This window comes from Eriocheir sinensis, chromosome 53 (genome assembly GCF_024679095.1).
Source record: "Eriocheir sinensis breed Jianghai 21 chromosome 53, ASM2467909v1, whole genome shotgun sequence".
Taxonomy (NCBI): Eukaryota; Metazoa; Arthropoda; class Malacostraca; order Decapoda; family Varunidae; genus Eriocheir; species Eriocheir sinensis.
Window position 1 is genome coordinate 4,483,294 of NC_066561.1, and position 15,729 is coordinate 4,499,022.

The window sequence follows — 15,729 nt, forward strand, 5'->3', positions numbered from 1 at the left end:
GCATTGACATTTTAAGCAGTAAATAAATGTTTAAGTGAAGAACTGCAAGCAGAAAATACTGAATGAGTGAAGAATTTAAGCAGAAAAAAGTGATTGTGAAAGAAAAGTTATTTATATTTAAGCAGATGTTTGAAGTGTAATATATATTTATGAGGAGCCAGACTGGATAAGGTAATAAAAGAAGAAAGAAAAAGGGGGAAGAAAAGGAAGAAAGGAAGAAAGAAAAGAGAGGAAGAAAAAGAATGAAGGAAGAAAAGAGAGGAAGAAAAAGAAGAATAATGAAAGAAAGGGGGGAAGAAAAAGAAGAATGAAGAAAGAAAAGAGAGGAAGAAAAAGAAGAATGAAGAAAGAAAAGGGGGAAGAAAAAGAAGAATGAAGAAAGGGGGAAGAAAAAGAAGAATAAAGATAAAAAAAGAGGAAGAAAAGAAGAATGAAGAAAGAAAGGGGGAGAAGAAAAAGCAGAAAAAAGAGAAGAAATGTTTGTGGAAGTGTAGAATGGATGTTAAAATCAGAAAGTGTTAGTGTTTGTATGAGTGACGAACTGATGTTGTTTAAGCAGATAAATTGAATAATGAGAAACACCTACCTGAGTTCAGTGACTAATTATGAACAGGTAAACATGAGAAAATAAATAAAAATAATAAATGTATGAGACCACTGAAGTTTGGTATCAAGAAAAGAAGGACCGATTAAGTAAAGTAGCTAAATTGTATAATGAGAAACATCTACCTGAGCTCAGTGACTAATTATGAACAGGTAAACGAAAGTGAACATATAAAATAATAAATGTAAAAGACCACTGAAGTTTGGTAAAAGGAAAAGAAGGCTAGATTAAGTAAAACAGGTAAATTGTATAATGAGAAACACCTACCTGAGTTCAGTGACTAATTATGATCAGGTAAACGAAAGTGAACATATAAAATAATAAGTGTAAAAGACCACTGAAGTTTGATATAAGGAAAAGAAGGATATATTAAGTACAGCAGGAAAATTGTATACAGGGAAACATCTATATACCTGAGTTCCATGATTAATTATGACGGGTAAAATCAGGTGAAAATATAAACGTAGGAACCCAAAGAAGTTCAGTATAAGGAAAAGAAAGGAGGATAGATTAAGCAAACAAGGAATGAGAGAATAAATATATATGTACCGTAAATAAAGATAATGATATATAATGGAAGAATGTGACTAGTGAAATATCAATGAGTTCTTAGAAGGCAGAGAGGCATAACACACACACACACACACACACACACACACACACACACACACACACAAACTTTTTTTTCTTGTATATTAGTAAAAAATAACAAAACACCTTAGTCACAATATTCCTTAATAAGTATGTCTGTGTTAGTGAATTTTGGCATGCAACATTGTGGAACCCCCCCTCCCCCCCCCCTTTCTCTCTCTCTCTCTCTCTCTCGCTGAAAATATTGTTAAAACGAAATTACTGTGAACCGAATCGAAATGTCAGTCAAAAAGAGAAAGAAGAAAATTAAAGAAAACAGAGAAGTACCGTAGTAAAAATAGCCTCTCTCTCTCTCTCTCTCTCTGCCTAAAAAATGGTAACAATCGCACTACTGTTAACTGAGAGAGAGAGAGAGAGAGAGAGAGAGAGAGAGAGAGAGAGAGACCAACCCTCAATGGCATCCAGCTACAAAGCAATCAATTTACTTCTTCAATAATTAACAAAATAAAGAAATAAATAAAAAGTATTATGTATATGTAATGTAAAAAAAATATATATAAATACCGATACTCCAAACTATCACTTATACCGTACCTCACTTTTGACCTTAAACGGTATAGTAGAGAACCCTGAATTAAACTTTGTAAGGGTTTCAATACTTTGTAAAGTCCATCGTTTGATCGGTAAGGAATCGGAACCACTTTAGAAAGGGATTGACAGGAGAGAATGTGTGTGTGTGTGTGTGTGTGTGTGTGTGTGTGTGTGTGTGTTCTCAAGTAAAAATGAAGAATCTAATATTAATGTGGCGTTATTAAGAGATTGGAATAGAAAATAAAATAAAATAGAAGTAAAGAAAATATAGAAAATGCAAAGAATCTAACAAAAGTGAGGTTCATAAGAGAATAGAATAGAAAAATAGAATAGAAGATAAAATGATAGAATATACTTTTATGTGGTAAGATAGAAGAATAAAGTTGTGGGTAGTATGGATTTTGTGGGAATAAAGATCAGAGACGTGTGTTACCTATAGTTTGTGTGTAGTTTATATTATGTATAGTTTATGGGGTAAGAGGGAACTTGATGTATAATTATTTAGTTTGGGTGTAAAGTTTATGTGGTTAAGAGAATAGGAGATAAGGGAGAACTTGTGTATAGTTTATATGTAGTTTGAGTGGAGTTAAGATTATAGTGAACTTGATGTATGTGTATAGCTTGAAAGTTTGAGTTTCTGAAAGGCTTAAAAGATCCAGCTGGTTAGGTTTAGATGTGAAAAAAAAAAGAATATAAGGAAGATGAGGAAAAGCAAAGAGGTTTCACACACACACACACACACACACACACACACACTTATTCAACACACCAGACTTAGCCAAACACACACATTTCCTTAAATTTATGGACCACAGAATTAAAACACTCAAGACATTATACGAATTATCCTTGAGAGAGAAGCCCATAAAACACACATAAACAGACAGACAAACAGACAAGCAGGAAAAAGCAAGTCACTCAGACCCAAGAAATTAGTTAAACATATTCCCGAAAAAAAAAAAATTATCTTGAATACTAAGAAATAAGATAAGATTAGGAGACACTTCTGCTACGCGTGACTCCAGTGCTCACCTCCGACACACACACACACACACAAACCTATAAAGCTAAACAAAAAAAAGACGAAGGAAAGAGAAAATAGGTGGTTTGGGAGCACACACAGCAACGACGCATGGCTCCAGTGCACACCTCCGACACACACACACACACACACACACACACACACACACACACACACACCTATAAAACAAAAAACAAAAAAACGAAAAACACAAAACGGAAGAAGAAAGCGGAAAAAGGTGAGGTTTAAGAGCGAACACATCACCGACGCATGACTCCAGTGCACACCTCCGTCACACCACCCACGCAGCTGCCCCCCACACTCACCTATCGCGGTAGAGGAGGCATATCCGCTCCTTGGGGACTCGCAGCCTCTTGGAAACGAGCCGCCGCAGGAATTCGATGGAGTCTGTGGCTGCGACGCGAAGTTCAAAGTGGCCGCCCGTGGTAGGACTTACATGCACGCCCACCATCTGTAGCGCCCGCCCGCACGCACACCGCCCATCCTCCCCGCCGTTACTGCTGCCGCCGCCCCCTCGCTCCATCACTACGCACTCAAGCCACACATCCACGGAGCGACCAGAGGGATTCGAAGTGGGGTGCCTGGCTACTCCCGGCGGCGTGTCGCGTCCAACCCCGGCACTGCCTCAGCCCAGACTGCCTCCCTCCCGCGGCCACGGAATGGAGGTCGGGCTCATCCAAGAGGTGCCAGCTAGCGAGACAGCCCATTTCAGAAGGCTTTTTCGCTCTCCCAACGCCTTATTTACAGCCCCCAGCCTCTTCATTTTATCCATGGGGCTTATATTTCTTCATGGATAAAAGGAATTAATCTAAAAGCAGCAAATAAGGGAGTAAATACGGTAAAATAAGTTTAGGGTGCCAGCTAGCGAGACAGCCCAATTCAGAAGGCTTTTTCGCTCCCCCAATGCCTTATTTACAGCCCCCAGCCTCTTTATTTTATCCATGGGGCTTATATTTCTTCACGGACAAAAGGAATCTATTTAAAAGCAACGAATAAGGGAGTAAATACCTTAAAATGGTTTAGGGTGCCAACTAGTGAGACAGCCCATTTCAGAAGGCTTTTTCGCTCCCCCAACACCTTATTTACAGCCCCCAGCCTCTTCATTTTATCCATGGGGCTTATATTTCTTCATGGATAAAAGGAATTAATCTAAAAGCAGCAAATAAGGGAGTAAATACGGTAAAATGGGTTTAGGGTGCCAGCTAGCGAGACAGCCCATTTCAGAAGGCTTTTTCGCTCTCCCAATGCCTTATTTACAGCCCCCAGCCTCTTTATTTTATCCATAGGGCTTATATTTCTTCATGGACAAGAGGAACTAATCTAAAAGCCGCAAATAAGGGAGGGAATACGGTAAAATAAGCTTAGGGTGCCAGCTAGCGAGACAGCCCATTTCAGAAGGCTTTTTCGCTCCCCAACGCCTTACTTACAGCCCCCAGCCTCTTTATTTTATCCATGGGGCTTATATTTCTTCATGGATAAAAGGAATTAATCTAAAAGCAGCAAATAAGGGAGTAAATACGGTAAAATGGGTTTAGGGTGCCAGCTAGCGAGACAGCCCAATTCAGAAGGCTTTTTCTCTCCCCCAATGCCTTATTTACAGCCCCCAGCCTCTTTATTTTATCCATGGGACTTATATTTCTTCATGGACAAGAGGAATTAATCTAAAAGCAGCAAATAAGGGAGGGAATACGGTAAAATAAGTTTAGGGTGCCAGCTAGCGAGACAGCCCATTTCAGAAGGCTTTTTCTCTCCCCCAGCGCCTTATTTACAGCCCCCAGCCTCTTCATTTTATCCACGGGGCTTATATTTCTTCATGGATACAAGGAAACTATTTAAAAGCAACGAATCAGGGAGTAAATATCGTAATATGGGTTTAGGGTGCCAGCTAGCGAGACAGCCCATTTTAGAAGGCTTTTTCGCTCCCCCAACGCCTTACTTACAGCCCCCAGCCTCTTTATTCTAGCCATGGGGCTTATATTTCTTCATGGACAAAAGGAATGTATCTTAAAGCAACGAATAAGGGAGTAAATACGGTAAAATGGGTTTAGGGTGCCAGCTAGCGAGACAGCCCATTTCAGAAGGCTTTTCCGCTCCCCCAACGACTTAATTACAGCCCCCAGCCTCTTTATTTTATCCATGGGGCTTATATTTCTTCACGGATAAAAGGAATTAATCTAAAAGCAGCAAATAAGGGAGTAAATACGGTAAAATAAGTTTAGGGTGCCAGCTAGCGAGACAGCCCATTTCAGAAGGCTTTTTCGCTCCCCCAACCCCTTATATTTACAGCCCCCAGCCTCTTTATTCAAGCTATGGGACTTATATTTCTTCATGGATAAAAGGAATGTATCTAAAAGTAGCAAACAAGGGAGTAAATACCGTAAAATGGGTTTAGGGAGCCAACGAGCGAGACAGCCCATTTTAGAAGGCTTTTTCGCTCCCCCAACGACTTAATTACAGCCCCCAGCCTCTTTATTTTATCCATGGGACTTATATTTCTTCATGGACAAAAGGAATGTATCTTAAAGCAACGAATAAGGGAGTAAATACGGTAAAATGGGTTTAGGGTGCCAACTAGCGAGACAGCCCATTTCAGAAGGCTTTTTCGCTCCCCCAACGCCTTACTTACAGCCCCCAGCCTCTTTATTCTAGCCATGGGACTTATATTTCTTCATGGACAAAAGGGATGTATCAAAAAGCAGCAGATACGGGAGAAAGTATGGTAAAATTGGTTTAGGGTGCCAACTAGCGATATATCATTTCAAGGCGTTTTTCCGTTTCCCCCATTGCTTAATATATACTCTAGGTTCTTTAATTAGTCAACCCATTGGGCTTTTATTCATATACTGACACACGGAAGATGTCCCAGAAAAGTAGGGCCTTAGGTAATTGGACAGTTATTAGGGATTTTTGGGGGTATTTTGGGGTAATGCATCTTCCATTTCCAACTCTTTGAACTGTGGATTTAATAACAAGAATTCAATATTTTCCACCTGGGAAGAAATAAACTTAAAGTAATAAAGTGTCAGTTATGGAAAAAAGCAAAAAAAATGCGTAAATTTGCTGGAAATCTTAGGTAAAATATACGAATTTATGATAAACTGTATAGGCTTCTTTCTCTTCTCGACTGATTTTGGAATGCTATACCCTTCTGGAAAGCTCTATATCTAAGCTACAACATATTGAAATTTCAGTCACTAAGTCTGTTTTTAGGGGTGTTAGACCCAAAATACTAAACTAAAGCTAATAAATATAAAAAAGTGGGCGGTTAGCGGTTAGCGTTAGATTCCATTAAATTTCTTTATCAGTTTAGCAGTTAGCGTAAGCCAACTTAATTTTTCGGTTAGCGGTGCCCACCACTGCCAACTAGTGAGACAGCCCATGCCAGACATTCCAGCAGTTTGATCTGTTTGTGTGTAAAAGGAATTACAGATGATTTCCTTAAAATTACTACTTGGCAATCATTCGCATTCTTGTGTGTCGCTCTTTTTCTAGCCCAGTTTTCTCGTCTCTTATGTAATGTTTCGCCACAAAAATCATTGTATCTTAATGAGGGAATGTACGTTATGCTGCCATCCCTGCCTCTGTGGGTGCGACCAAAGGAAAAGCAGGCCGGCATGGAGCGCGCGTTACCAGTCGGGCAATAAGAACATAAGAACATAAAGAAAACGCAGAGTCTGCAAAGAGGGGCGCCTAGGCCCTGGGCAGCTTTTTGACCTAATCCATAAGCGTGTATCTAACCCTAATATCCACCTAATATCATCCATGAATCTGTTTTTGAATGTGATTTGAATGTGATAATTGTATTGGCACCTACTACATACTTGACCATCCACCCACCTGTTAGTAACCCAATTTTGTTAGTTTCCCTATGTCCCTGAATGTCTGAATATTTATTTATAACCTTTAAATTCGTGTCTTACCCCCTATCCAAGTTCCAACAAAACATAAACCCTCCCTTATGATCCATCTATTAAAGTCCTTCATGTGTTGGGTCACCGTCTTCAGGTAGTGGGAGGGGCTTGTGGATGTTTTCAGGTGACAGACTATAATAACAGGGAGGTAAGGAAGTACATGTTTTATTTAGTTTTCTTTTTCTTTTTACGGAAACCTTAAATATTCCAGCCTTCAGGTTTCTGGGATTCTAGTTGTAATATAAATCTGTTGACGTAGTACTGATATCAATTCTTCACCGAAGTTATCTATGAGTGCAATAGTAAGGTTAAGTCTGTTCTGATCTATGCTAAAATTAAATCTCTGATAGTCCTTTAAAATCATGGTTCTTATTTTCGATCAGCCTTATCTCTTCTTCCTCATCACAGGCTCCAGGGTCATTGCGACGGAGATGAGCACCGAGGCCACGCGCACCTGTAGCATTAGTCCCCAACTTTCTACCTTCACCCGTCCAGCCAGAATATCTTTTGTCAACTAGTTTTATTTATCTCTTTACACATCTCCCACATTCCTTTTTGTGAAAGCGATATGGTATATGTGTGTACTTTACCTGGAAAAAAAAAAATGCATGTGTAGGTCTACTTTACCTAAATTAAAAGATGTGTATAAGTACTACCGTTTACCGTTGATGAGGTTTCAGGCCCCGCCCCACTGCCAGCGCAGCGCTCCCGATAATAATCTTCGATATGCACTTATTCACAACGTCGTACTACGTAGTGAGTGAGTCTTAATTGCTTTCATGGATAGCCTACTGATGTCCTTTTAATAAACATGGCATCATTATAGTCACTTGGCCATGTTTTGCTTCGTGCTAATTACAATATCTTTCCTTTTTACAGTATCACAAACATCCAGTATCTCATTTTTTGTGCTGACTTGCTCTACGTTTTCTAATTTCTGAGTTGCTTCGATCATTCCTTATATTCTCATCATTAAAGTTCAAAACAATGTTACCTCCTTTCGTGAATCTTAAATCAGTAATCTGAATGCCTTGTAATGCCTGGGAAACTTCATTTTTTTGTCTTATTGTCCAGGGGGAGGTACCGCCCCCTCCCTTGTTGTGCTTTCCTTCCTACCATTGTATCTTTAGTTTCATGGTGCTACCTACACATGTATTAATAGTTGTATAATCACACTCTGTCCTGCCTGGGGGTTGGGATGGCATGTTCCTCCCTTCTCCCTTGTTGTTTACCTGCAACAATAAACTATCAATCAATCAATCAATCATCTCAGTAGCCTTCACGACAAGATGCCTTTTCCTCCTCCGTTTTGCTACGTCAGCCCAGCTGGCGCCAGCCGACTCTGTCCTGTCAAGTCCAACTTCTCTTTCACACTGATTTTTTTTATTTTTTTATTTTTTACGTCTATGCCGAGAGCGCCGGTAGGCTTGCTTGAGGGGCCTGGATGGTATTCGGCCCCAGCCCGTCATGGCGCAGGCAAGTGTTTATAGTGGCGCCATCTTCTCTTGGCTCATGCTGCCCCCCGGAACTCCTTCTTGATACACTTGGACGGTTTCCTCTAGAGTCCGGGTTGATGGGTGGTCTTCTGGACAGCAAGTGGGTAGTTTTAAGCCACTCGGCGGTGACTGAAAAATCCGAGGTGGTAGCGTGGGGATTCGAACTAGCGTCGTCCATCACGTGGTGAATGTGGGCCCAGCACGCTACCACTCAGCCACCGCCCGAGTTTCAACTTCATCTTTCACAACTAATATTTCTTTAGATAATTCTTGCTTAAATTCATCCAATTTTGCCATAATGTTGGTTGCTAAAGATGCCTTGTGTAAGCATGGCGAACACACCCAGTTTAATTTGGGTATATAATATTATCCTGCTTGACCCCTGTCAGATGAGCACACTTCACATGACACCACTTAGGGCACAAACAGCAGGCAATCCACTTATCGTCTGAATGGTCTTCACACGCAGTTCAGAATGTCTATCTGCTCCCACCGTCACTCACTCACTCCCTAAAATAAAAATAAATGTGTACTTTACCCAAAATAAAAATGTGTTCTTTACCCAAAATAAAAAATGTAGCTAATTTACCTAAAATAAAAATAGATGTGACTGCTTTACCTAAAATAATAAGTGTAGTTACTTTACCCCAAATAAAAATGTGTACTTTATCTAAAATATAACATGTGTAGTTACTTTACCCCAAATAAAAATGTGTACTTTACCTAAAATATAACATGTGTAGCTACTTTACCCCAAATAAAAATGTGTACTTTACCTAAAATATAACATGTGTAGCTACTTTACCCCAAATAAAAATGTGTACTTTACCTAAAATATAACATGTGTAGTTACTTCACCCCAAATAAAAATGTGTACTTTACCTAAAATATAACATGTGTAGCTACTTTACCCCAAATAAAAGTAATGAATATCTGTACTTTACCCATAAGCTCACACAATAAATAAAACAATCAGGGCAGGACACAGAGTAAAGGCGGTGGAGAGCATGATGGTGTTTATTGCTAGCCATTATGCGCCTTGACTTAATACTGGCGTAGGAACAGGTAATGCCCTCCCCCACAACAATCTCAGGTGCAGGTGATGTAGTTAACCCGTCTGCTGTGATTGGTGTGGATTTGGCTTTCACTGGTAGCCTGGTAACATTTTCTTTGCCTCTATGGTGGATAGTGGTGTTTCCCATGTGGTACTGGCATGCTGGATTTCCCCAAGACTTTACATTTTTCTTCATTGAATTGTAGCAGGCACGTTTGATCCACTCCTGTAGCTTGGTGATGTCTTCTTGTAGGAAATCTGCAGTCAAGGGGTTAAGTAAAGTGAACACAACACAGGTATCAACACAACCAACCAAATTTCTTTCGTCTTTTTTTTTTCCAGAGCAGAGTCTAGCGGGGCTTTTTAGTTGCTGTTTTTATCTTTTGCCCTTGAGATGCCTCCCTTGCTGCTGGAAAAATAAAAGTACTAACACAACCTCAGACGTCTCTTGAGCAACTATTACTTGATACACTTCTGCTGACGAATCTACCTCTGCTATAGTCTTCCAAATATGTCGAGGTCGGTCTGGCGTAGGCTCCTGTGGGTCCTTTCCTCCCCTCTGCTCTGCCAGACACTCCCAACACCTATCTCTTCCTCTCATATGTAAGCTATAGGTAACATATAAGAGGAAGAAATAGGTGTTGGGGCTGTGTGGCAGAGCAGAGGGGAGAAATGGACCCGCGAGACCCAACGGCAAAACGGACTCGACAATTTGGTTTCACTATAGTATTGCACGGACATAGCACACAGCAATGACTGATCACCAATGACAGATGTAATGTATTGGTGAACATAACATGGCAACACATCCTTACATAATAATAATAACAATAATAATGATCTTTTTCTTCTTTGTTTAACGTCCTTATTTTCCCTTACAGAGTTGGACAGGTCAATGATGATAATAATAATAATAATAATAATAATAATAATAATAATAATAATAAAGTTGTTTTGCACTTAGACACATAAGGAAGAGAGAAAGAAAACAAAATGAGTGCACAGATCTAACACAAACAGGTACAAACACACTAACTAGCTATGTATACACAACAGTTCTTATAACCAATCACACAGCTCTGTAACAATTTTATCTGAAGAACCAATTAAATTACTCGAGCAAATAAAAAAGGACAGAACATTACATAACAATAAACAATTAGATTCTATTAATGGCTATATAAACAATTTTTTCTCTACAATTGATGCACCAAATTGGATTGAGGTGAAATAAAAGCCTTAAAAATAAACACAACAACAACAGTCTCCAGATAACAACTGTAACAATAAGACTGCAATAAAATTCAAAGTTTCAGACAGGGCAAACATAAGTGGATTCTGTTGTTAATAATTCCTTCTTTTCTATCTATATCAACAACAACAACAACAACCATCTCTCACTTGTTTTCCGATGCACTTTTTGTCCCCTTCTTTTATGTGATTCGTGCCCTCGTAGGCTTATTGTGAATGTATATACCTAAGAAAAATAAAATAAAAATAAATAAAAAATAACATTCTCACTCATTGGTATATATTTCTTTGTGTTTTCACCTCTATTGTTACTATTATTATTACTATCACCATCTTCAATAAGTAATATCTCACTGGTATAAATCTATGTTCCCATTTTTCTACCATTTCCTACCATCATTTCCCACAACCGGAGACATCTCACTGGTATAAATCTATGTTCCTGTTTTTCTACCACTTCCTACCATCATTTCCCACAACCGGAGACATCTCACTGGTATAAATCTATGTTCCTGTTTTTCTACCATTTCCTACCATCATTTCCCACAACTGGAGACATCTCACTGGTATAAATCTATGTTCCCGTTTTTCTACCACTCCTTTCCATCATTTCCCACAACTGGAGACATCTCACTGGTATGAATCTCTTTTTCTATGACAATTATTCTTATTATATCACACTCAACAAGTTAGCAATATCCCAGCGGTGGCATAAACATCATCTTTCACTCTGCTACTTAAATATACGTATATATAAAAAAACACCAATCTTGTAAGCTAAAACGCATTAAAATATTTGTTCATGTAGTTTATGAGTATAGGCAGAAGAACACATACCATCCTGACATCCTAATACGTACTAATTTTCTATGGTCAGGGAGAGGAAGGGAGGAAGGGCAGGGACTGTGATAAGGATAAGGAAGAGAAATGAGAGGGAGAGAAATATAGACGAGAAGAAAGGAGAAGAAGGAGAGGGAGAGAAAAACAGGGAGAAGGAAAAGTTGATAAAGGGGGAAGGGGAGTGAGAAGAGAAAGATAAAAAGGAGAAGAGGAAAGAGAAATATGGAGAAGGAATGAAATGAAAGAGGGAAGCTAAACAAGAAGGGAGATATAAAAGGGAGAGGGAGTAAGAAGAGAAAGACGAGAGGGAGAAGAGGGAAGAGAAATACGGAGAAGAAAGGAAATGAGAAAGGGAAGGTGAGCAAAAATAAGGGAGATAAAAAAGGAGAGAGAGAGAGAGAGAGAGAGAGAGAGAGAGAGAGAGAGAGAGAGAGAGAGAGAGAGAGAGAGAGAGAGAGAGAGAGAGAGAGAGAGAGAGAGAGAGAGAGAGAGAGAGAGAGAGAGAGAGAGAGAGAGAGAGAGAGAGAGAGAGAGAGAGAGAGAGAGAGAGAGAGAGAGAGAGAGAGAGAGAGAGAGAGAGAGAGAGAGAGAGAGAGAGAGAGAGAGAGAGAGAGATCAACACCAGCACATCATTAGAGACAAGATGTATTGCACTTAGGAATATATATACGCAAGGAACAACCATCACCTTCTTTTCTAACAAATATATATTGTAAAAGTTTGTTAATATGAATACAAGCAGCCCATCCGGGGGTCAGATTAGTAATTATTTTGTGTATCTCTAAAGAACTTGCAGACTCCAGAATTCAGACAGCTACATCATTTCTCTTTTGGTTCATAAATACTGTAAATTCTTATCCTCAAATTTGAAATATATTAAGATTTTTTAGTATTGAAATTCTGGAGTGGAATTGTGAGGCATTGAAATTTTGGAGTGAAATTGTGAAGCACTGAAATTCTGGAGTGAAATTCTTAACATTTAAATTTTAGAGCACTGAAAATCTGGGGCATTTAAATTTTGGAACACTGAAAATCTGGGGCATTTAAATTTTGGAGCACTGAAATTCTGGAGCATTGAAATTTTGGGCCACTGAAATTCTGTAGCAATGAAGTTCTGGAGCATTGAAATTTTGGAGTACTGAAATTCTGAAGCAATGAAATTTTGGAGCATTGAAATTTTGGAGTACTGAAATTCTGAAGCAATGAAATTTTGGAGCATTGAAATTTTGGAGTACTGAAATTCTGAAGCAATGAAATTCTGGAGCATTGAAATTTTGGAGTACTGAAATTCTGCAGCATTGAAATTTTGGAGCACTGAAATTCTGTGGCAATGAAGTTCTGGAGCATTGAAATTTTTGGGCACTGAAATTCTGTAGCGATGAAGTACTGGAGCATTGAAATTTTGGAGTACTGGAATTCTGGAACATTGAAATTTTGGAGTACTGAAATTCTGGAGTGTTGAAATTTTGGAGTACTGAAATTCTGTAACATTGATATTCTAGACTAGAGCATTTAAATTCTGGAGTACTTAAATTTTGGAGCATTTAAATTCTGGAGCACTTAAATTTTGGAGCATTTAAATTCTGGAGCATTTAAATTTTGGAGCATTTGAAACTTTGGAGCATTAAAATTCTGTAGCATTTAAATTTTGGAGCATAGAAATTCTGGAGCATTTAAAATTTGGAGCATTAAAATTCTGGAGCATTGAAATTTGAACTAACAAACTTTTATGCAACATGTAAAAACTCATAACAGACTATTCCTATAACTACTAATCACTATTCTAACAATGTGAATAGAAACTTTTCATCACAGACAAACACATCATTTTGGCTTTCCTTAACCCGGTAGCAGCGGGGATCATGTTTCTTAATGGACCCTCCAAGTGAGAAAAATGAGAAAAAATCACCCCTCACACAAACCATTTCATAATATATAGCAATGCATTTGTGATCAGACTATTTATCATCTATTTTGGGGGGTTTATATTATGGCACAAATTTGGCCCGTCGCTGCTACACGGTTAATTAACAAAAATGTGGATGATTTGGTCTTTTTCACCTGCTATTCAAGTCATGGTTAGTTGGTTTATTGATTCTTTTATATCACTTTTTACGACCAAGTTTTGTAATATGTCAACCTGAACTCGGCGAGAATCCAGCAATTCTAACTGACCTCATCTCGAAAATGGAATTGAAAGGCCAAGGTAGCCACACAACTGTTAATAGATATACTAATATGGCGTTATATAAATCTGGCGAATGAGGGACATTTTTTAAACCTATAAAGATAAAAATGGACAGTTTCATTACATCCTTACTTGCTGAACATGATGTATGAGTAGTTCTGAATATATTACAAAAAATTCAGATTCAGTATGTTTAGCAAGTCATACACAACAATATAATTTCTACTCATATTTGAAAAAAACAGGAAAATTTCTATATCATAGGGAAATTTTTATATCCTGTGAGAATTTTCCTGAGTATCTTTTATCCTGGTACAAATAATAAACAAGAAGGTAAGCACAGACAGACACACGCAAGCCCCGTATTCTCAGACCCTTTCAGTTCTTGTAACAGATCTTTTTCAAGGCCACGAGGGAGATTACACAGGTTCCCATGAGTTATTTTTTATGTTCATGGTGCAGACGCCTTATCAGACTCTTACCAGGCTCATAAACCTACCCATGGAAGTACCTACAACAACCTTTACGACAGCCTTATCAAACGTGGGTGTGTGAGTCCCAAGATGACTGAGAATATGCGTCGGACATAATATTCAAAGCAGATCCTAAAATAGTCTTTCCCTGCAGGCACTTGGCACTTTTGTTGTTTTTACTCCTCCTTCACACTCATCACCCCATCACACCACATCACTACTAAAATGGTGATGTAGCATTTATCTAAAACTGACTGGTTAATCCTTAGACAGCACCAGTATTTCAAGGGTAGCTTCCCCAAAATGAATTGTCTATACATATTACATAGTCACTGCCAACCTCAGGACCGTAGCATAAATATAGTTAAGCCGCATAATAGATGTTTTAACTATCGTCTACATATAGGATCTACCGCAATCTGGAAGTGTTGTTATATTTCTGCCATACAAAACTGACTGACTGAATTTTGGACCGTCTATATATAGTTCCATCGCCGTCTAAGGGTTAACATTATGCATCAAATCTCTCCTTCAACAAATTCATCAATGTGACTAAAAATATGACATGCACAGAAAAATTAATGTCTATATAGTGAACTGTCTTTTTAAAACTGGCTGGTTCACATTAAAACTTCATCTACCTTTCAACAACTTCATCAACAGACAATACTGGGTAAAAATATGACTTGTACAAAAATACAATAAAAATGATGAACAGTGCTTTTAAAACTAACTGGTTGACAGCAATACTTCATCTCTCTTTCAACAGCTCCATCAAGTGGCTTTATCATCTAAAAATATAAAACTAGCATAAAAAAACAATTAAAAACAAGCTGAATTGTAATTTTTTGGGGGGGCTATTCAACTACAATACCTGTCAGTTGAAGTGTCGCACTCGGCCCCGTGACACTTCTTGTGGTGGGATTTGGTATGAAGTGTAAATCAGAGGGAGAAAACTCACCTGGTAGAAAATGAGCACATGGCAACCTTCCTCACGCTCTTCTTAATCTACCAAACAGGGAAAACAATGACTTAGTGCTGCATTAGCTTTTACCAGAGGAGGCAGTGTTGGACTTCCCATCCTGTTGGAACCATAGATTTTCTTGCATGCTTCAACATTCTGCCACATTTTTCAGTGTGCATTATGCCGAAGCCTCCCACTAGCCATGATGACATCGTGAGAGTGATAGAGTGTCACAGATTATGCCTAAAAACCCAAGAAATTGTCCAGCAAACTGGCTTCAATCGTCAATCTGTTCAGCGTATGGTTCCTAAATTCAAGGCATCCGGCAGCCAGGATATGCCGGTCCACTGCCATGGGGAGGACCTCACTCTGTGGTCTCTCCCCAAACCCTCTGTATTATAAAGAGTAAGTGAAAGCCAATCCTACCTTAACAGCAGAGTAAATTAAGGAAAACAACTCTATGATTCTCAATAATGCCTCTGTTTTCACCATCCAACACCACCTCCACGATAACCTGGGTCACAAAAGTCACAGCCCATAAGAAACCCCTCATTATGACTCAACAAATGGAGAAACGGCTTAGTTTTGCCGCAAAATATGGAGACTGGATCTTGGAGAAGTGGTGAAAGGTGTGGTGGACAAATGAAGCGACGTTTAAAGTAACTGACAGCGACCCGAAGAAAGTTTGCAAGAAAATCTACGGTCCCAACAGGATGGAAAGTGC

At 38.9% G+C, this 15,729-nt stretch overlaps 1 protein-coding gene across 1 annotated transcript in view; it reads right to left on the bottom strand.

Annotated features, from left to right (window-relative positions):
- Positions 1–3,464, bottom strand: part of LOC126983219 (midnolin-like) — a 28,364-nt gene extending 24,900 nt beyond the window's left edge. Inside the window, exon 1 of the mRNA XM_050835843.1 lies at positions 3,134–3,464. Coding sequence (XP_050691800.1) covers positions 3,134–3,351 — 218 coding nt within the window. The 5' untranslated portion in view covers positions 3,352–3,464. The remainder of the gene's footprint in view (positions 1–3,133) is intronic.
- Positions 3,465–15,729: the final 12,265 nt, after the last annotated feature.